The 22,440-nt window shown below is 39.7% G+C and overlaps 1 protein-coding gene across 6 annotated transcripts in view; it reads right to left on the bottom strand.

The window, feature by feature from the left end:
- Positions 1-578: 578 nt before the first annotated feature.
- Positions 579-22,440, bottom strand: part of zgc:171482 (zinc finger protein) — a 103,546-nt gene continuing 81,684 nt past the window's right edge. For 3 of the 6 annotated variants that reach the window (XM_054798140.1, XM_054798141.1, XM_054798139.1), the window contains 2 exons: positions 20,797-20,893; positions 582-3,032 (listed from right to left, as the gene is read on the bottom strand). In XM_054798140.1, coding sequence (XP_054654115.1) covers positions 3,011-3,032; positions 20,797-20,893 — 119 coding nt within the window. In that variant the 3' untranslated portion in view covers positions 582-3,010. Of the gene's footprint in view, positions 3,033-20,796; positions 20,894-22,440 lie in introns of all 6 variants that reach the window. The other 3 variants (XM_054798143.1, XM_054798138.1, XM_054798142.1) reach the window with 3 other exon arrangements.

Raw genomic sequence — 22,440 nt, 5'->3', positions numbered from 1 at the left:
AATCCTGCTCAATCTGAAACCGAGCGTAGACATTCAGTGCTAAGTATTGTTTATATTTATAGTGCGATTTAACCAATAGTGCTATTTATTTATTTATAATAAGCAATGCAATAGGACACACCTGGGCAACAAAACGCACCTGTCATACTTTTGCTCACATGAAAAATGGGGTGGGTTCAAACAAAAGGTGCAATCTTCTAAGCTGTGCAGCTAAAAATGCATGGAAATAAAAACTGAAATTATCCTCTCTGGTTTCATATTCATCTTTTGATGTCAAACCCAAATGTTTTCAGTGTATAGCAAAAGTAACGAAATTGACCTCACTGTTCCAATACTGGATGGCACTGTAGCTACATGGTGGTGCAAACAGAAAACGGGAAAGGTAAAGAAGGGGAAACAAATCAAAAATATATAGTTAGTTGTCTGTTTTCGGATATAATTGGCATTACTGACAGCTTGACATTCACACCCTTATGTATCATTGTATAATTCCTAGCTGTGTCTGTAACATTTAACATCATGTAGTCACTTTGATATCAATCCAAACAGGAAGTATAACAAGTCAACACAGCACTAGTGCTGCTTGCTGTTGTTTTCGGAGAACTTGACACTATGTTTGCATTAGTGCAGAGGCGGATCAATGATGACGATCATCCGCGTTCATTTCGAATGGCATCACACACTGAAAAGACTCCATTTTCATATCATTGTCCGTATATTTATTATTAATACTCAATAATATGAACACATTTCCCTCGTCACCCTGTGGCTTAGTGCAGATAAACAGTATGAATACAAAACTCTTGTAATCCTCAATACACGACTTGCAGCTACTGCTTACTGACATAAACAAAAAGTTTGGCTTCCTTGTACTAATTCACTTCAACACAGCCGTTACTCGGAACGCATCCGCACAGAGAAAAACTATTTCTAATTACAGTAGGTCATTTGAAGTCCACTCTCACACGATGCACAAATAAAAAACATTGCTTGAACTATTAGCGTTGAAACAGATCTCATCCAAAAAAAGAAAGAACACAATAGCTTATTGTAGTGCTTTGTTTTTCAGTCCTTCACTCAGAATAATGACAAATGCCAATCGGTGAGATCTCGGCAATAGCGCAAGTAAAATGTGTGTTTTATCAAGTTAAAGTGCTACGGACCATTGTTGAACTTCACTTTACCGACACTGTGATAAGAGGACTTACACAATGTTGACTGGGTATCAAAAGAAGTGTACTAAAAGTTGTTGAGGCGTGAGCATTGATGCGTTACAAAGCTAACAAGAGAGAGCAACGCTATTGCCAAAATGTGCAAGCAATCAATTAAAAAGAAGAAGAAGAAGGAAAAAAAACGCAATTGAATGCCACGGTTTACATGCATTTAGTTACAGTATCATTGCACATTGACTGCTACATACTTTTGCAAGTGATGTTTTTCCTCTGGCTCTAGCAACAAAAAAAATAAGTCATCTACACGTTGCCCTTTTAACAGACCAGGGGTGGGTTTTTTTGGGCCTCTGGTCTGCTTCTGACATCATTATTCAGTTCTGTAAGGAATGTGTTTCAACACTTTCAACACAAACAAGCGTCACACATCCAAAACGGGAGTTTAAAGGTCTTTGTGCTGCTTTTAGTCTGCTGTCACAAATTCATGCCACACCAGCATTGGATTGGGTAGAATCATCTCAAAAAATGGTTCCTTGGCGGCCCTTCAATCACTGGGGTCGCATTCATCCTCGGGATTCAGACGTTCAAGCCAAAAAATATCTCCAGTTGTAGAAATTCATGCAAATCTGAAGTCGTAGGGCGTTTTCTTGTCCTTGAGTAGTAACGTTGTTCAATGAGGAACACGGTAACAAACAGGTAAGCCCAAAAGGATTCATACCCTGGCCATTTGACATCAATATCAATTTATATTATATTCAGAGGGGTAAATTGGTCAATCTCCCGTTCGTCGCAGTTAACTGTTTCTAGACCCGACAGCACTAAATGAATTTCTGTGATATGTGAGTCAATGTCGATAAATGGAATAGTTTCATAGTTAGAGCATACAAAAACCTCTTAATGTCTTTCTAAATACGGATTGAAACATCATTAGAACCCCGTCGACATGAAATGACACTCCAATAGTCACTTTTACACGCCTATTATTGTTTACAGCACATTGATCAGGCTACGGGATCACTACAGGGACATAACAGACGGCCGCCGCTAGCACAGCAGGCTAGCGAGCTAACTAGTTAGCCTCTCCAAGTTCCGTTTTCTAAACGGAAGAATGCGTTTCAAACAAAACAGTGTGGTTAAGGAGGACAGAAACTTACCACTTGCAGGCAGAATGAGAGGAAAACCTTTTTTTCACTCAATCTCAACCAGGGTAGCTCTGCTAGCTCAGCAGCCAGTTTCCATGCAGTGTGAAAGGTAATGTAATCTAACGTCATGTCTCATAACATCAGTGACATTAGTGACCACAAAACTACATATAACTTGTCTTTCAATATTTTTTTGGCAATAATAGGCCATAGTCAACCACGAAACAGTGAAACAGTGATTTATTAATTATTATTTGAAATAATAATAACAATATAGCGAGGGATTACTGGATATTACTCTATTAATATGTGTTAACATAACATCGTCTTCCAGAAGACACCCAATTCACCAAATAGAAATTCAGTTGAACTTAAAATTTTGCCAGCGTATGAATACGATTGGGCTTAACCTGAAACATTTGGGGCATCACACCGACACTTAAATCCAGGTCTGGGTTTCGGCAGCCCATACCAAATTGATCTCTGATGGCCGTCAAATCATCGTCCAACACTTTGGTGCTAAATAAATCTCAAGAGATATATTTTTCAGGTCACAGAAATAAATGTTTACCTTTAAAATAACCCACACATCGGGTGCGTGTCCTGTACAGACAAACATCCACGTATATACTCTTCAGTTTGTGACATATGGCAGGATTTGTGAAGTCTTGGCTAACGCCATCTCTTTCTGTTTGTGGCTCATTGCTGGTGTTGCTTCAGGCTGAGAAGAAAAACACAGAAAAGAATTTGTTAGTCTTGTTCAGAGGCTGATGCGGGCAGATCTGACAAGAAATGGCTATTTAGCCACAGGCAGCATGGATGGAGCCCACAAGGGAGAACGTATTCTGTTTGCAGCACGCTCGGGTCCGAGGCAGTCATCTAATTTACCTTTAAATCCATGTCGCTCGACATCCTTCATTGAGCGCATGACCGCAGAGCAAACAAAGGCCCTTGAAACAAATGTGTCTTTTTATTCGTCTGCAATGATGATTTAATCCTGTTTCACATAATTCCACCTGACTGTTCTTCCAATTAACACAAAGAGGGAAGACACAACACGCAAATCTGTGTGGTTTATTTTTAATTCAAAGTGCTGTAATTACTGGAGAGGTGGCCTTTGTCTTAAGCTGCTGATTGTTTGCTGTGACTGCCAAGAAACAAAGCGCAGCACAATTAATTCAAACAAAGAGATGAATTACAGTGTAGAAAAGCCACTTAATCAAGCATTTTTAATCACATTGAACAATGAGATTTAAAGCTCCTATTATTTTGAATATTCCTGATCTTGGGGGTGAGAACTGAACTTAGCATAGCTGTCGCAACCCAAAAGTGGGTCACAGACCTTTTCTTGTTGAACAACAAATTTTATTGTAAAAAATTACAGTGGAAATTTGGCATCATTAATTTGTCTGGCTCTAAAGCGGGGTTTACAACTGCAACACATTTTGCCTCTACATTGTCCTGCAATGCGTGTCATTCTTTTGTTTATATATGGCACACCTGAAAAACGTAAAGACTACTTTTTTGCACTGTTCACGCATAAATTCGTGACCGAAAATGGTGTGCATTGGTACAAAAATGACCACGCTCCCGGACAACTTATTTACACCTTGTCAAGTGCTCTTCACATCTAGTGCACAATGCATACCCATTGTTCCCACATGGGTATGCATTGTCACCACCAGTCGTGGGATTATTTGGTCCCGCCGTGTCCCGTGTAACGCCACGCAACAGCATTCATAGCATCCCCCCTAGCTTCATTAATTCCTCTACTTGCAAGGGACCTACAAGGTGTTGAACTCCAGAGAAGAAGCTCTCATTGCAGAAAAGAAAGGTAAGTCTATGCTATCTCGCAGCTGCAGAACACAAATGCAGGAAGAGCAGGAAGGAGGCATACACTAGGAAAAAGGGAGGCACAGACAGTGTGGGAGAGGGAACTGCTGACTCGAAGACATCGCTTTGGGCGTCATGATAACTTGTTAACAGAAATTCACAAGGAAGATCCAAGAGACTACGGAAATGACTTGAGAATTCCTCCACGACTTGCCCCAAGACGTGGTGCAAAAGTTAACCAATTCATGTGAATAAGACACGCTTTGAAAAGCACCGCCCGCATTGTTTCTGCATAGGTTGTGGTGTGTTCATGGTGCATTCTCGACTAGTTCAAGGAAACGACTTGTGGCACAAATTTTGTTTTTTTCCATTATTTTTTATGGGAAAAATTGATTTAGTTAACATCCGTTTCGGTTAGGGTCGGACCTTCTGGAATAAATTAATGATGCTAACCAAGGTTCCACTGTATATTTATTCAACACAGCCAAAATGTCCTAAAATGACCATAGGATCAAAATGAGGATTTTTGTGAAGGGAGAAAAAACCCAGTGCTTTTTTTTCAGAATAAAGTTTACACCTGCTCACATGTATTTATATTGTTCCTCTGCAGTTTCTTAATATTGTACCCCCTTCAATGGAAATGGTGGATGTAAATATGTCTCTTTAGATTTAAAAAATGTCATAAATGAAGATTTCATTTTTGAATCACGTATATTTGTTGATTAACCGCTAAATGACAATGGGAAAATGTGGATCGAGTGAAGAACCCCTGATATAAACTATATCACAATTTCTATGACAGTAATACCTCACCATTTTGCGCTTCGAATTTCACGGCTTCACTCTGCCAGTTTTTCAAAAATAAATTAATTAATAAATCATTGCTGTTTTGTGGTTCAAAGCGACCCATTATAAGTAAAAAAATATACAAATTTAAGCAAATTTGACATATAGTTTTGCTTAAATTAAGCATTTGCGAGCATAAAAATAGCTAAAAGACACATTCAGACGTGATGATATGTGGTATTCTAAACTGGTCACTAGGTGTCAGTACCGTTACATTGATGAGACCATAGCCACTGCAGTGGCTCTACAGTACTTGAGTATAAAAAGAACGATAATAAGTCACTGCTTACATGTGTGACTTTACATTATGTCTTATGTGTCTTAATTTCTCTTATATCTACTAAATTGGATCATACATTGGATCATACAAATTGGATCATGGAGTGTAAAGGTGACTATAGGGGTGTTACTTCATGTCTCAAGGGCTCTAATAACGCTAAAAAACATATTTAGAAGGTCATAAACAGATCTTCTATGCTCAAAATACAAAAATATTTGAATTATTAATAAGGAATCCTACTTTCTGGAAATTCACTTATCACGGTCGGGTCTGGAACCAGCAAACCGTGATAAAGGAGGGATTACTGTACCTGCATGTCACAACAGCAATGTTATTTAGTGAGGTAGTTTTCACCCGTTTCTACCACTGTATGAGCTTCTCTTTCTTTTGTTAGCATTTACCTTTTGCTAACTGAGGCAAACAAAGTGACACATGAGGTGATGTGTGATTGCCGCCGGATGAAGTAAAATGTCCCCACCATCCATCAACCCGCAGCCTCGTGAAAATGCCACCACTCCGCCGTGTCCTAATTGGAGTGTTTGGACACACACTTGTAGTGCACAGATGAGAGGAAGAGGAGGAGGGTTGTGCAGCATGTCAGCACCTATTCTGGTTATGGCCCAGAGCAGGGCTATCCAAAGTGCGGCCCGGGGGGCCATTTGTGGCCCGTGGCACATTCTAAAAATGTATAATTTGACAAGAAAACCAAAGAACAACATCAGCAAAAATGGAGGCATCAGCAGTAATTCTACAAAAGTTAAGGCAACATTTTTTGAGAAAAAAGTTGTAATTTTACATCAATAACATGGTAATATTATCAGAGGAAATATTGTCATTTTTAGTAGCATAAAGTTGAAATAATATTTATTTATCATAATATTATGACAAACAAACAAAACTAGGAATAAAATTGTAATCTTCGGAAAATTAGCTTGCGGAAAAAAGTAAAGAATAAAGAGAAAGTAAAGTCTAAATATTGCGGGAATAAAGTCACAATTACAGGAAGAAAATTTACAAGCAGAAAGTGGAAATAGTTGGAAAATAAAAAACAAAAGTAGAAGCGGAAAAAAAAAAACAGCTGTAATTTTACAAGAATAAAGTCCAGATTTTTTTTTAATAAACTCGTCATATTATGAGGACAAACGCCATTCTAGTAGAATAGAGTTGAAATATGAAAGAAAAAATGTTATTTTTAAAAGACGTAATATTATGACAAACAAACAAAAAATAAAGTTTTAATTTTTAGAATCTTTGGTTGGGGAAAAAGTTTTTAATATGGGAATAAAGTCCAAATATTATGGGAATAAAGAAATAATATTACTCAAAGAAAATTTACAAAGATTATTTAAGAAGAAAGTTGAAATATTTGGAAAAAAATAACAGCAAAAATGGGGAAAAGACAAACAAAGACCAAAGTTCATACTAATAATATGCTTTTTCCACTTACATCACAAAGCTGAGATGCTGTTTTTTTTCTCTCGAAATATATATAACTTCTTATCACAATGTGTTGCTTTACAAAACACCATAGTGGCCCTTGCATCCTTTCATTTGTCAATATATGGCCCTCAGTGGGAAAAGGTTTGGACACCCCTGATCTAGAGCTTCAGGCTTTCAGAGGGCAGAGGTTGAGATTCTGGTAAACTGTGAGCAGCGGACAGGTAGGCCTGACGCAACAATCAATAACTCACTTAACCGCATGATAAGTAAAACCAAACTCAAAAATTTTGCCGGCCTCGATATATTGACATGTGCATGCGTTGTTTGAGTTCCTCCTCTCTCTACCAAACAGGCTGGAGGACAAGAGGCTGCGTTTGTCTCAACACCTGAGCATGTTGGTTCTATAGGGGAACAAACGGAGTGACTGAACCCTGACTGAGTGTCAGTCATTCAGTCTCTTTGTCCCACTGGGGAGAGGCGGGGCTGCTACTCGCTAACTGTGTGTGTTGTGTGCTACACGATTGAATACTTTCTTCGTGCTTGTTGTGTATAAAACATGATCTGATGTTAATTTCAGCCCATTTGCGCTTCGTCATTTTGTGACACGAAAAAGTTTCCGACAAAGATAATAATAAATAATACAAAAACGGTGGAACTTACGTTTCATCTGCCGTGATTCCCAAAGTGTAACACCTCATTTTGCTGCATCCAAGACATGTACTGACCAAACTCCGACAAAACGTTACACCTTATTAAATGTAAACAGCCTCTTCCACACACATTGTTGATAAAAGTGAATCAAGGACGTGCATATGCAAATGAGCTGACAGAGTATTCCCATCAGAGTATTCCCATCAGAGTATTCCCGGGTTATTTTGTCGTTTTTTTGGTCAAATATTTAGACACTAACAAAAGCGACACTGATTCAAAATCAGAAATAAGGTGATTGGTTGTAATTCTTATTTAAGTGCAATTTTTCCTAAAAGAGGCTGAGAGTTTTTTGTCGTCTTCGTTGGTTTAATTTATTATGTTGTTTGTGTGTTTAATTTATTTTATTTAAAAGCGCTTGACATTCCAATTACAATGTTAAATACTTTTGAGAAATTAAAGGTGCTTGTGATACCGTGTACTCACATTATGATGCCAGATACAGGGTCAGGCAAAATGATCTGACACATTTGTAGGTTAAATAAAAGGCAAATAAAGTAAAGAAACAAAAAAGTGTTTTTATTTTCGAAAAGTACATATAATGCCATTTTTTTCATGTAATGCCATTTTGCTTTGTTTCTTTATACTGACATTGTTTTTCGTTTCTTTTTCAGTTGCTGCCATGAATTGGACTGGTGAGCATTGCGCTTTCATTGTGGAAACGTTTATCAAAACAAACAAATGTGTAACTGCAACACAATGAGCGTTCCGTTTGCACTTCAATTTTGGTAGACATGATCCCGTACCAGCTCGAAACACCATCTTGTTATGGGTTACCAACTTCAGAGCTACTGGATCTGCATTGAGTGTGTGGACAATAATGGATCCCATTTGACTGATTTAATTTTTAAAACATAATGAAACAGAATAGCATTATATGTACTTATCGAAAATAAAAACACTTTCTTGTTTCTTTACTCTATTTGCCTTTTATTTAACCTACAAATGTGTCAGATCATTTTGCCTGACCCTGTATTATCCTTACATGAATGAAAAAATGGTCTCAAAGTAATGTTGACAATAATGTCGTTTATCATCAATAATTTGTGGGATAATTATCATCCAGCAAAATACGCTGAAGACATGACGACAAACTCAAGAAGAAACCAAACATGAAATGTAGATAAACCTGGCTAAATCAGGATTTCATTTCCTATAGACTCATTTTCTTGTGCTATGTTATGTGCTTTTTTTAACATTATTTTTAACATGAAGATGATTCTTTTGCATCCAGCCCATGCTTCAAGGCACTTACATAAAGTTTGACTCGGTTCACTTGTGTTTTTCTAATAGATCTAATCTAAATATTACTTAAGTTTTCGTCTCACTGAGCAGTTGAATCGGTGCGATTGAGGCTGCTAGCATCGGTGCCCCGACAATGAACCTAATTCCAAAGTCTCTTCCATCTCTCCCTCTTCCTGTCATGATCCAAACTTGAAGTCAACTGCACCTCTTCTGTTTTCTCCCTGCGATGCTACAGAGCATGATCAAATATTCCCTTGTACGCATGCGTGGAACCTCATTGCTAGAACCATTTCTGTTTGCACCTATTTGTACTATACCTTAATGTTGTGTTTGACCTTGAATTTGCAAAGTAATTGGACGTGATGGAATGTAAAGTTGCACAATTGGTGTGATGCTGTAGTAAATACACTAATAAAATGGCGGCATTGAAAATACATGTACAGTCTTGGCTAAAACGTCCAAGGTGCATGGACAGGACAAACAGGACAGTCGAGGTAAAGTGCAAGGCAGCAAGGTGATAGAATACAAAAAAAAGTCCTGGTTTGTGTGAGTCCAGCAGAGAGGGAGGGCTATAATCCAATAATCTGTCCCAGAGCCACGCATGTGGGATGTGAGATATATGATGATGAGAAAATGAGAAAGAGAACATTCAGTGGCTAAGGGGTGGTGAGGATGCGAAGGTCACCTTGGCACCCTGCGGATCTGCTCGTGTGTGCCAGGTGAACGACATCAATTGCAGCGCAAAAGCTGTGAGTCATGATTAAGGCATGCCAAGCCTCCCGCTTGTTCCTTTCATTAATGTCATGGACAGATGAGCTTCAGGATGGAACACAGAGTGTGTGGGAATACTGGTTTTTGCCATTTGGGAGGTCTGATGTTCTTTCAGGTTCTTACTGTGCTCCCAACTAATACACAAGAGTGTGTGTGTGTGTGTGTGTGGGAAGGTGTGTTCAAGTCTGCCAGAGGAGATGTGGGCTAACCAGCGACAAACCTGAATTACGAATGGGAGATAGAAACGATAAGAGAGAGAAATTATGTAAATTTAGCCCTATCGCCGTAATGCATGTTGATGATGCAATCCAGCTGTGTCCCACAAAACTCAGAGCAACAAGCTGCGACGCATCATCAGTGTAATGTAGCGTCCCCACTAGGTCATGAGACACTCAGTTCACGAGATGACATGATACATGAGATTGGGTCTACAAGAACGAGACAAGATTTGAACTTTAGAATGTATGACTGACAAAAGAGCTCACTCCATTTATGCCGTTGTTGTATGGAACAAACGCGCCAAGGTGCTGAAACCAATGCACAGAGAGAACTTCGTGCCTGATTGGAGGCAGGAGATGAGGAAAACAGACACGCATGCACATGGCAATATATTGAGGCTGGCAAAATCCAGTTCATTTTCATTGATTGTGTGATGAATTTATTTATTGTCATCCCTTGCCCAGTACCCACGAGACAGTTTCTTTCTGAACGAGAAATCTTGTCACGTTTTAAATTGTGTGACACGAGATCGACAGAAGCACACAGAGTGACGTTCTTTTTAAACTTGAATGCTGACCTTAACACACCAACAGTAGTGCTTAGTAGTCCCATTAGGGACAATAGTATTTTTGATGTAAATGCCCTTACGTGCTCAACAGATTTGCTCTGCCAGGGAAAAGTGTGAGATACTCTTCCCCTTTACAGAATTTATTTGACTTTGATGTTTTGTTGTTACGCAAATTTGGATCGGCCGGACCGGAGCAGTGAGGGATAGAGAAGAAGAGAAACGAAAACAGAGGGGGGAGTGCGGGGACAGGAGGGGGACAATACAGAGAGAGACAAGGACAACAGCAACAACAACAATTGCGACAACAATAACAAAACAAAAGAATGAATATGAATATGCTAAAGAGTATATTGTGATATTTACTGTAATGTTATCCCAAGAGTCTGTAATGTACAGTATATCGCAATATGGATTTTACGCCAAATCGCCCATCTCTATCCTGAATTAAACTTTGACTTTGCCTTAAGCAGGGAAATGTAGGCCTATGCATTCTCAGACCATGACACACACACACACACACACACACACATACACGCACGCACACCCACACTGCCCTATTAGCTGGTCAATAGCTAGCGACTCCACACTCAGCACAGTAATCTCCCGCACTCTCTGCTGCCTCCTCCCTGCACTGTCCCCGTACCTAAATGCACATGAGCTTCTTTTGAAGTTTGTGTGTATGCACCCCCTTTGACACTGGTGTTGAATAATTACCAAAGTGAGCAGACTAAAAGGTCTGTCCTCAACTTCACCCACATTACCCTTGGGGCCTGCGTCAACATCAACACTGGACATTGGCACGAGCATACACGCACAGGCAATGCCCATAAACACAGATAATGTCAGGCAAGAGGTCAGACTGATTTTAGGCCATTCACTCAATGAGGGATGTGGATGATCGATTCATATTATTTTGGCTTACTGTAACTGCTCTTCTCTGTATTTTTTTTTGGACCGTAAGAAACTCATTTGTGCCATTTTCCTTTTGTGTTGATTGATTGATTGATCTGCCTGGACAAATGGCTGGAAATCTCACAAAGTGCAGCTGTCGTATGGGTTAGCATAATATCTCTCTGTGGTTCATGATTCTTCTTCCTTACATTTTCTAAGCATCAACTGCTTGTAGTGTCTTTTGAATTGGGTCATTGTTTGAGTTCTTCGCTCAACCTGTTCCATACTTTGATTCCACATACAGTTATGCGGGCGTATATTAACATTATGCGGGCGTATATTAACGTTATGCGGGCGTATACTGTAAGTGTTTTAAGTCCATTTTTTTTCCAAGATCACATTTCCTCTCTCTTGATGAAAAGAATCGTATTATGTTATTTTTTGCTTTATGCATAATTTTTAGCTGTTTGAAAGTTTACCAGATCGACAAATTTTAGTAGTTGTGATTTTAGGAATAGGGGGTTGGTATGTTCTCTATAAGCGGCCCTATGGATGACCCTAATTGATCTTTTTTTGTAGTACAGTGAGTGAGTGAAGTCTGCTTTTGTAGTTATTTCTCCATATCTCCGCACAATAAGTTAGATATGGTAATACGAGAGAACAGTAGAGAATAGGGAGTGATTTTTGGTCCAGAATGTTTTTAATGTGGGATTTCCAACTCATTTTGTCATCTATTATACTTATTTTCATTCACTTTGTCAATGTCCACGCCATCTATTTGTATTTGCACACAAGTATCTTTTCTGCTGTTACCAAATAGCATTATTTTAGTTTTACTTACGTTCAGGGATAATGTAATCTTTTTACTATAGTCATTTCGTCTGGCATTTTTATTAGCCTTTGTGTGCTATCTTCAGAACAGAATGCGGTTGTGTCGTCTGCAAATAATACTAGCTTTAGGTCTTGTGTGACATTACAGATGTCATTTATGCATAACTTAAACAGTTTTGGCCCCAGGTTCGGCCAGTTTTGTTGTTATTTATACGATGCACAAATTCTTTTTGAAATTCAATCATGAGCAAAGTCAACCTGGTATATTTTCCCAAGGGATAGTACTGTAGAAATGAAACCCACTAAACGGAGTAGTGTCCAGCAGAACACCTCACACACAGCCATTTTTGTTTACATTGCTGGAAACACAAGTGAGCACCAAGATACAGTAAGTGGGTCTTGCCTACAGTCAAGCATCATCGTCTAGGGCTGCATGAGTGCTGCCGGTCCCGGGGAGCTTTGAGGGAAACATCCATTCCAACATGTACGGTGACGTTCTAAAACGGACCATAATCCCCTCCCCTTGGGAAACATTCCAACATGATAAGGAGCCCAAACACGCCTCCAACATGACAATTCCCTTGCTGAGGAAGCTGAAGATGAAGGTGATGAAGTGGCCAAATATGTCACCAGGACCCAATCGAGCACCTGCACAGCATCATCCAGCCGAAGGAAGGTGGATGTGTCTGACATCCACCAGTGATGTCATCATGGAGTATTGGAAGAGGATTCCAGTAACAACCTGTACATGTCTGGTGAATTCCATGCCCAAGAGGATTAAGGCTGTCCTAGATAATAATGAACACAATGTTAACGTGTTCACGCTGAGGCGTACTCACTTGTGTTGCCAGCTACAGTATTTAGACCATAATGACTGTGTGTTGAGTCTATTTCAGTACTGTAGAGAATAAATACAGTATATACTATTACAGTATACAAGCTGTACAAGGACTACTTTAAAGTATATCCAAGTGTAATTTCGTTAATATTGTCCTCTGAGAAGATATAATGAAAGCGTTGCTAAAATGTGAGGCATGTACTTTTTTATGTATTGTCAGTGTGGAACGCTTCACTTTTTTATTAGTTTAGTTAGTTTTAGTTTAGTTTTTAGCGTAGTATGTGGAGGAGGGATTTTAATAAATCCACAGCAGTGTACCTTTTCACTTGTTTCTTGCACTTGCGAGTTCAGATAGCCAACAGTGAGCGTTTCTTTCAGGTGACAAGGCAAACTATTGGCACGAGGTTCTGTTTGTCTGTGTTTATGCCAGAGGCTCTTGCAATGGAGCAGAGATTATTCCCGTTGTAACACTTTTGCTATGGAAACTTGGAGAAAAAAAAGTTACATTTGTTAAGATTCTAACTTTTTTTTGAAGAGCAGCATATGTGTTGGAGTTGTTGCTGAAAGGTGTTTTTGTTCAATAATATAATGGTCTTTCGCTTGTATAGCGCTTTTCCAACTCCGAGGCACTCAGAGCACTTTGACACTGTTAGCACATTTACCTACTGATGACATAGCATTAGGAGCAACTGGGGGTTCAGTATCTCGCCCAAGGATACTTCGACATGATCACAGGAGGACGGAGGATCGAACCCGCAACCTTCAGGTTGTGAGACTCTACCACCTGAGCCATGCCGCCCCAAAGTACATGCTCCCTATACTGAATGCAAACGTGGATATTCTCTATCCTCCTTATTAATTTGCCTCCAGGAGGAACAAATGGAAAGACTGCAGGACACTGGTGATTTATTAGTTTTTGTTTTCTGGTGAATTAACCACCTGTGTCGTTACAGCACAGCCAGTCAGTGCACTGGCATCATTGCAACATACTGCACGGAGACAAAATGACCTGCCAAACGGATCTAGTTATATCTCTCCTGTTATCTTCCAAAACAGGTCCAATTACAGTGAGCAGTCTGCTGCGACAGCGTGGAGGGAGGATGGGGTGTTTCAGAATGACCTGCAGCTGACGGTGAGCTAAACAGATGCGTAGGACAGATAAGGAAGGCTGGCAAATAAATACATCCAGCTGTTTAGAAAAAAAGCAAAATCTGTTTTGGCTTTACGGTGACACATCCCAACTGTCCAACACAGAAACACACACACAGATCTATAAATAGAGGTAGAAGTACACACTTTTCACTGTTGTTTCCTTGGTGAGCGCTAATCTGCTGCTACTGTCAGCTGTGCTTTTGTCTCCCCTGCACAAGCTCATACTTATGAAACATGCACAAGAAACTTTTTCTATACATTCTGACCTTTTGTCCACATGCAAAGTCCTTTTTACTTTGTTTACGTCTTGATAAATGGTAATTGAATTGTATTCATTTTTTTGTTTCTAGAGGAGATAAATTATTCACAACACACGATACCATTTGTTAACCAACGGCAACAGCATATTTAGAAAACTACTAACTTTCTCAAATCAAAACAACCCCAGACTTTTTGATTGAAAATGTATTTTGCATGATGTGGATGGAGTGTACAGTAATCCCTCATTTATCGCCTGTAATTGAATTTCAATGAAGTAGGATTCCTAGCATATAAAACCTGTTTACGACCTTCTAAATATGTTTTTTTTTTTTTTTTTTTTTACCTTATTAGAGCCCTCTAGACATGAAATAACACTCAGGTTACAGAACATAGTAGACATAAGAGAAAGTAATCCCTTTAAGACATCAATAATGTTCACACTGCAGAGTACGATGCCCAATTTTTTTTTTTTGTTAAAATCCAATATTTTGATGTAGCTGTTCACATTACCAAAAAAATGTGACTTGTATAATTTGTAACGTAAAAGCAATGCATTTGGGAAGTGACGTACAGTCAAACCTGTCTATTGCGGCCACTAAAGCGAAACGGCAAAAGTGGCCGCGATAGGCAGGTGGCCGTTATAGACAGGTTGGCGGCCATTTTGAATTTGTGCACGCACATATTAACATGTCTGTGATTAGAAGCTTGTGCACGCACATATTAACATGTCTGTGATTAGAAGCTTGTTGTGTTTGCAGATACATATAATTATACTGTTACATGTTGACCAGTAGAGGGCACTGTGGGACTGCGGATAAAACTTGTAAAGAACTACTAGGTTAATAAACCGCTGTTAATAAAGCGATTAAAGTGCGACATGAGTCTCTCTCCCTTCCCCACAACAAGGTGCATTACAGTATTGACCGGTCTCACACCAGGAAATAAACGGTGTCACTGTCTGCAACAAGCTCCAAAGAAGACGGCTTTTTTTTATGTGGAACAACTGACAGCTTGTGTGGATCTTGTGAATGATTGTGACTGAGCTACGACTCAGTAATTAAAGTCTACACACGACGGCTTCATTGCTTAAAAAACAAAACTTTTTCGTGCATGAAGCTTCTGCTTGAGTCGGCATTTTGGCCGCTATATGCGGTCAGATATTGACCAAGGATACAAAATGGGTGGCCGCTGGCCGCGTTAGACAGGTGACCGCTATACACAGGGTCTATAACACGCAAATTTTCTGCGAAGGATTTTTTCAGTGGCCGCTATAGGCAGGTGGCCGTTCTATACAGGTGGCCGCTAAGACAGGTTTGACTGTACATGCGTACAAAAGACAACGTCATACGCGCATGTGTGTGTTTACGGAGGTAAACATGGCATCTAGTGCTGACACATTTATGTCAACTTAAAAAATGTTGTGCAATTGGAGAAAACATTTTCTGAACCAAATTAGTTCACGTACGAGATTAAGAAGGAAGAGGGCAAGAATTTTGGCTCTGGCAGTTTGTGAGTAAGCTGCAATGTCTCTTCTGAAGAGCATGTAGGTGGATGTCAGAGCCAGGGGCTGTTGGACATTGATGTGAGCCGCTTCACTGACACAGATGTTTAAAATCATTTTTGGAGGAAGAAGAACTTTTGCTTACATTTGTGAGTACCTCTCCCCAACTCTCACACGGCAAAACATGCCTTTTGGTCAAATATACGCGACCCGAATGTTCAGACTGCAGTAGCATCGGATACATATTGGATTTATATCCATGTATGAAAGAGGCTCAAGAGGTTCATGTTGATGGGCTCTCATTGCTCATTAATATTGTCACACGGGGGCTGTGGCATTTGGCTTTGCAATCATCTTTTTCTCTCCTAATTTCTATTACATTAGTTTACCTTGCTCCTAACAAGGCTCCACTCTTTTGCTGTGTGTATGCTAGCGGCCCCGCCTCCCCCCACAGAGACAAAGCGACTGTATGACTGACAAGAGGGCTCACTTTGTTCGCTGTTGTCGTATGGAGCATGTAAAGTAGGTGCTGAACTAATGCATAGAGTGAAATCTCTTCCTACCTGTTTGGAGGCGAGAGATGAGGAAAACAGACACGCATGCACATGGCAATATATGGAGGCCGGCAAAATTGCAACTACGGCTGCTGTTCCAATTGTTCTGTTATGTCTTGACTTCAGAGTAAATCCCCTTCTTGTGTAGAAAGAAAGACATGGGCTGAAACTTTTATTTTATGCGCCAAGCTGCTTTCACTCTACACCCCTTCTTTCTGTGTCACTCCTTAATCACTTCCTGCAAGGGTCTGCACGTCACATTTGACTGCGACCGAAGTAGAATGGGGCGGGGTGAGCAGTGGCTTATTTGCATGAGACAGGACAGCCCTCTAAACCAGTTGCTCTGAACAGGGTTGTGTAGAGAGGATTTTAAGTGTGCTGTAATTCAAGGTCCTTGGGGTGTTTTGACTGTAGCCTGTCACAGACATTTTCTTAAGACACCTCAGAACTGTTTTAATATGAGGAAAAAGTTACGTAATATGTCTCCTTTTAGACACTAAGGGTGCGTAAAGAGATTTTTGTTAACCTCACAACGCGTCAGGTGTAAGTGCGAACATCGCCTAAAATCCATCTGTGTTGGCCAAAAAAGACTGCATGTTTACCAAAGTAAAGACATTTACTTGTTTTGATGTTGGCATTCATGTCACATGGCCCCAAAATCGGCGACACACACACTGTTGCCCATGGGCCCTTGTGTCACACCTTATTTCACAACTCACAAGTGCCTTAGTGCCTGTCTAGTGTGTGCATGAGTGTATGTACATTCCCATGTCAGCAGAAAAGTGACACTGCTAAATGTGTTGGACAATACAGCATGACAGGGGCTTTACATGCTATCATACCATGTCCTCATTGTACTTCGCTGCAAAGATGACAAAGTGCTATTTGGTAATGGGTGAGTGTGGTGCCGTTTACACTAAAGTGGGTTCTAACACAGCACCTACAGTAAATTGAGTTTCACCTGAGTGACTGGAAAAGGGTAGAGGAAGTGAGTTTGATGAGGTTGAACTTTGGGTCTTGTTCTGATCCCCCGAGGATCCATTCTGGATTGGACCTATTTCCAGTACCAGCGTTCATACTTGTGAACAAGTGAAGTCAGTGTGCTTTATACGTCTGTCTGTGCAATATGTCCGCAAGGGCTCTGTGCTGTAAAATGGCTTGTGCTTCCAGGGCTCTCTCGTGGACTTTTTCACACTTCATGCACACAGTAAGTCCGCAATCCTGAAGTGAATGCTTCAAGGACTTACCCAGAATTCACTGCAGTGAACCAAGGGTGCATGCAATTTCCAAACATAATTTAATCAGATTAGATCTGACAACGTTTCCACAGTGCAAAAAAATTGGACACCACGACTTGTGTGCTTTTAAACGCAGTTGAGACCATAATTATTCACATGTAGCCATTTTGAAAAAAAAAAGTATTTATTTGGTGAATGGGTTTCTACTAGTCTAGTATTTTCATTGTTTTTTTAAAATCTATTTTCAAAGAAGTATTGCCAGTATTTTAGGCACAATGTCATTCTGAAGGTACATTATAGAATAATCAACTATAGAATTACAACATTGAATACTGTAAATATTAATTGGAAGCAGGTGATAATCGGAAGGACGGTGTTTCAGAAATATGAAAACACTGTGAGAAAGTGGAGCAGAAAACATAGCTACTTTTGACCACATGATCATTTATTAACAAGTGTAATGCACAACAGAACCAATGTTGGGATAGTAGCAAGGTGCACACAGCTCAGCCAGCATTAATACCATTGCTGAGTCCATTTTAAACATTACGGCAAGTGTAACACATTCACACTAACAGCTGAGTAGCACAACCACAATTTTGAAGCGCATGCAGAGGTTGATCAAGTTGATGGCTGCTGATCATTCATGATACTTCCAATGCAGCTACTGTCATCTTATGGAGTTAATAAAAACAACATTCAGAGGTTGCCTACAGCCACAACTGTTGATGCCAATTTTTATTGACCCAGTGTTAATTAGAGACCTCAGCGGTTATTTGCTTTTCTCGACATGCATCTGGCGACTATACAGTAGGACAAGCCCATTCACCAAATGAAAATTAATATCAATCAAATTTGGATAGTCCATGACAAATTTTGGGCTAAGCTGTATATAAATATAAATAAATAGATAATGGTTGTTCAAAAATGACTCACTGACTGTATCTGTGTTGACATCTTAATAATGGACGGTGCTCTGTACTATGTCTGGTACATTACCTGCTTCAAAGTATGTTACAACATAAGAACTAACGTACAGGTCAGACATCAACACAAATTTGGATGAAAATATAATAAAAACCAAGTGGCTCACCCAGACTTTGAACCTTTATTTTATCACCGAGCCTGCAGGTGATGACTTCAGCTTACAACGATATGGATGAACACTAAACCTTATGAGGTCTTTGTGTTAGTTAGAGCTGTCATATCCTTCTTAAAAGTATATCACACATAACTACTTAACCTCAGAGAAATGTGCCATCATGAAATGCCAGTTAAATCTTATGATTCCACTGCCCTGCAATAAGACCGGAGACTTTGTCATCTAAACCAGCACCACTCCTGTAAATCTCCCTGCTGACCATCTCTCAGTTAACAAAGCCCTGCAGCTCTCAGCAATACTGGGACAATCCTTCCCTTTTTTTAATTTTGTATTACTTTCCTTGCTCTCTGTACCTTTTTAAAACTCTGTATCACCATGTTCTTCTGTCACTTCCTGCTCTTTTGCCTCCCAACACCGTCTATGTGCTGTGCTGCATCTCTCTGGCCATCTGTCTGACTTTTGTCTATGGTGCAAACTGTCTGCTGTGTTTATTAAGCTCTCTTTGGCGCTCATAAACAACTCTTTCAGTGTCTCAGCATCCTTCTCCGCTTTAACACAGTAAAAGTGACAAAAATGAGAGAGTTATGAGCCTCTGCCATTGCCGTAAATTACAACTGCTGTGCAGACATCTCAAAAATTGAATTTGAGAAAGCTGCCCTCAATCTTGACAGCTTAGCCTAGACCAGGGGTACCCACACCTTTTCAGCGCAGTCCCAAACATCTACATCCCAAACATCATCTCTCATATAAACATAGGGAATATACATATTTAGTTTATGCATTTATAAATGTGAGTATTCATGTACACTGTAAACGTATGTCAGGGGTGCACACACTTTTTCAGCATGCAAGTTACAAGTCAAAATTAACTACCTCTTACTGTAAAACATAACATATATCAAATCTAACAGTAAACTTTGAAAATACTATACTAAATACTAATGATGACTACTTCACATGAAATCAAAATAGATGCCATAAAGATAATTACATATAATTCAAGATAATTACATTACACAATATTTAAATTTCCTCATTGTCTGACAGATAAGTTGACAACATACTGAAATACAGTTAATTGGTTCCAGACCCGACCGTGATAAGTGAATTTCCACAAAGTAGAATTCCTTATTTATAAATGGAATATTTTCGTATTAGAGCAAGGAAAACCAGTTTACGAGCTTCTAAATGTGGGTTTTAACATTATTAGAGAGCTCTAGACTTGAAATAACACCCCTACAGTCACCTTTACACTTGTATTACCCAATATAGTGGACATAATGGAAAATAAGACATATTAGACTTAAATAAAACATAACACTCTCACACTTTAGCACTGGTAGAGTTCCTTGTTGTTTTTTTTCTGAACAGCGTACTTCCTGCAGTGGCTATTGTCTCATCAAAGCAATGTAATGGCGACTGAATTATACATAACGTTAGGATGGCTGTAAATTAGTCAGCCTTTTTATTTGAAGTAGACACAGGGCACTATGTCTTTCAGGCAGATGTTCAAAAGACAGCATGAACAGTTCAACACGTCCTAGTTCTCTTCTCCTACGGATTTATTTCCTAAAAGCTAGCTCTAACCCAGCATGCAGAGCGCCACTGCCTTCTATAGCCCACACTCTAAACAGCAGCTCAGAAGTACACAAAGCATGCGTGGCTACAGTAACATTACTAACACATAGTGACCAGTGTACAATACTACATACCATCCATCCATTTTCTATGCCGCTTCTCCTCATTAGGGTTGCGGGGGCATGCTGGAGCCTATCCCAGCTGACTTTAAATGTGTCTTCTCAATGTCTTATATTTGTATTTTTGTTCATTTAGGGATTTTTAGGCTTGAAAATGATTAATTTAGGCCAAGAATACATAAAATGTGCTTAAATATTCATATTTAAGCAATAGGCTGCATTCAACCACAAAAAAGCGGTAATTTATTAATTTATTTTGAAAAACTGCGATCGAGCAAAGTGGCGAGGGACGACCGTGCTGCTAAATTTTACTTACACGCTTAATGTTGCATAACCGTTTTGCCACCAGGCTGTAAAACTATGCAAAGTTTCTATCGGTAAAAAAATCGGAATCTTAATCTTAGTTTGTTTCACTTCCCCAGAAAAGCACACGCACGCCCTCCTCTTATTCATTTCGACCTCCTGTTTTGTGGTTTGTCCTTACATGCAACGGTAAGCTGATGCACTCACTTGTTCTGATGTTTAGAGCCCTGGAGGTGTGCATGGTACTGCTCGATGGAGTTGAGGACCACGCTGCAGACGCTGCAGGAATAACTACTCCGCAGCCCTGGAGAGACATAAACACACAGACGCACTTACTTTCACGACACTTTCCAAAGATGCATGGGTCGTTTAAAACACTTAAAAAGCTGTCATCATCTTTATCATCATAATCATCATCCACAGCAGCAGCAGATGAAGCGAGGACAACAAGAACAACAGTACCAATTAGAAATGACACCAAATACGCAACTATTTTTCGCTGCGCAGTGCAGGCTAATTTTCCTAATTAGATTGCATCTGGAGAGAGATCTGATTTGGCTAATCATTAGCAGAAAGCTAGTTATATTTTTAGATGACTGCATTCCACTCGTGTGTGTGTATACTGTGTGCGTACATGTGCTGAACTTCAACAAGGTAAGTGGCGAAAAGGACAGTGTGTATGTCAGACTGTGTATCACTCGACGTTTGTGCATTTGTATTGTGTCAGTGAATGCACGCTCGAGAGGGCGTGCGGCTCCAGTGAGACCCAGATGTGAGTGAGTTCGAGGGCTTGCAGGTGGTTGAGATGAACGCATACCAAAAATAGACAAATAGATGAGGATGAAGATGCTGACGGAGAGCAGAAATTGGAGGGTTAGGTAGACCGAGCGAGTGAATGCATCAAATTTCCGGCAGCGAATGAGATAAAAAGGAGAGGATGTGGAATTGTGGGGAGGAGAGTGAGTTGTTAAGATGGCTGGTGGTGCGGTTTAGTTGTTGTGACTGTTTTTAGAATACAGTATCTCACAAAAGTGATTAAAATGCTCACATTTTAGCAACCGTTTTAATATATGTTCTTACTTAATTGAGACTAGTCAGTGTACAGCTTGTATAGCGATATAGATTTTGTATTCACTGAAAACGACTCAACACAGAGCAATGACTGTATTGTTTAAAAGCTGGCAACTCAAAAGACCACCAAGATAATTACGATTTGCCTACAGTCAAGCGTGGTGGCGGTGGGGTCATGGTCTGAGGCTACACGAGTGCTACCAACACTGGGGAGCAGTGGTTCGTTGAAACATGCACTCCAACATGTTCTGTGACAATTTTCAAAGAGAGTAACAACCTCAAATACACCTCCGAGCATGTCTCCGCACCAGTGTAAGAGGTAACAACCTGTGCAGCTCAGCCCAATCACATGCCCAAGAGGATTAAGGCAGTGTTTGGTAACAATGGTGCTCACATATATTGACACGAGGGATGTAAATCTCTTTTGTCATATATTCGATTCGAATCTAGATACACAGGTAACGGTTTCATTCCAAAACGATATTTTTTAAAAGCAGAACGATTCGGTACGATTGGGTCAATGTTTGTTGTTGTTGATATTAATGTTAAATTATAAGATAAAGATGCCAATTATATAAAAGTGGCATTCTAACAGTATTTTGTAATGTTTAAAAGGGCACATCATATCCCCAAGCATGCTGTAAGGCACTGCCTAAAATAAAGTCAACAGGTCAAATGTATATATTGTTTACATACAGACCAAAAAAGATTTGCTGAATGAACATCTTTTTGTTTGATGGGATCAATATTTTACATTCTATATTTTACTGTGTACTGTGT

Source organism: Dunckerocampus dactyliophorus, chromosome 14 (assembly GCF_027744805.1).
Source record: "Dunckerocampus dactyliophorus isolate RoL2022-P2 chromosome 14, RoL_Ddac_1.1, whole genome shotgun sequence".
Classification (NCBI taxonomy): Eukaryota; Metazoa; Chordata; class Actinopteri; order Syngnathiformes; family Syngnathidae; genus Dunckerocampus; species Dunckerocampus dactyliophorus.
This window is presented reverse-complemented; position numbering and strand designations above follow the sequence as displayed.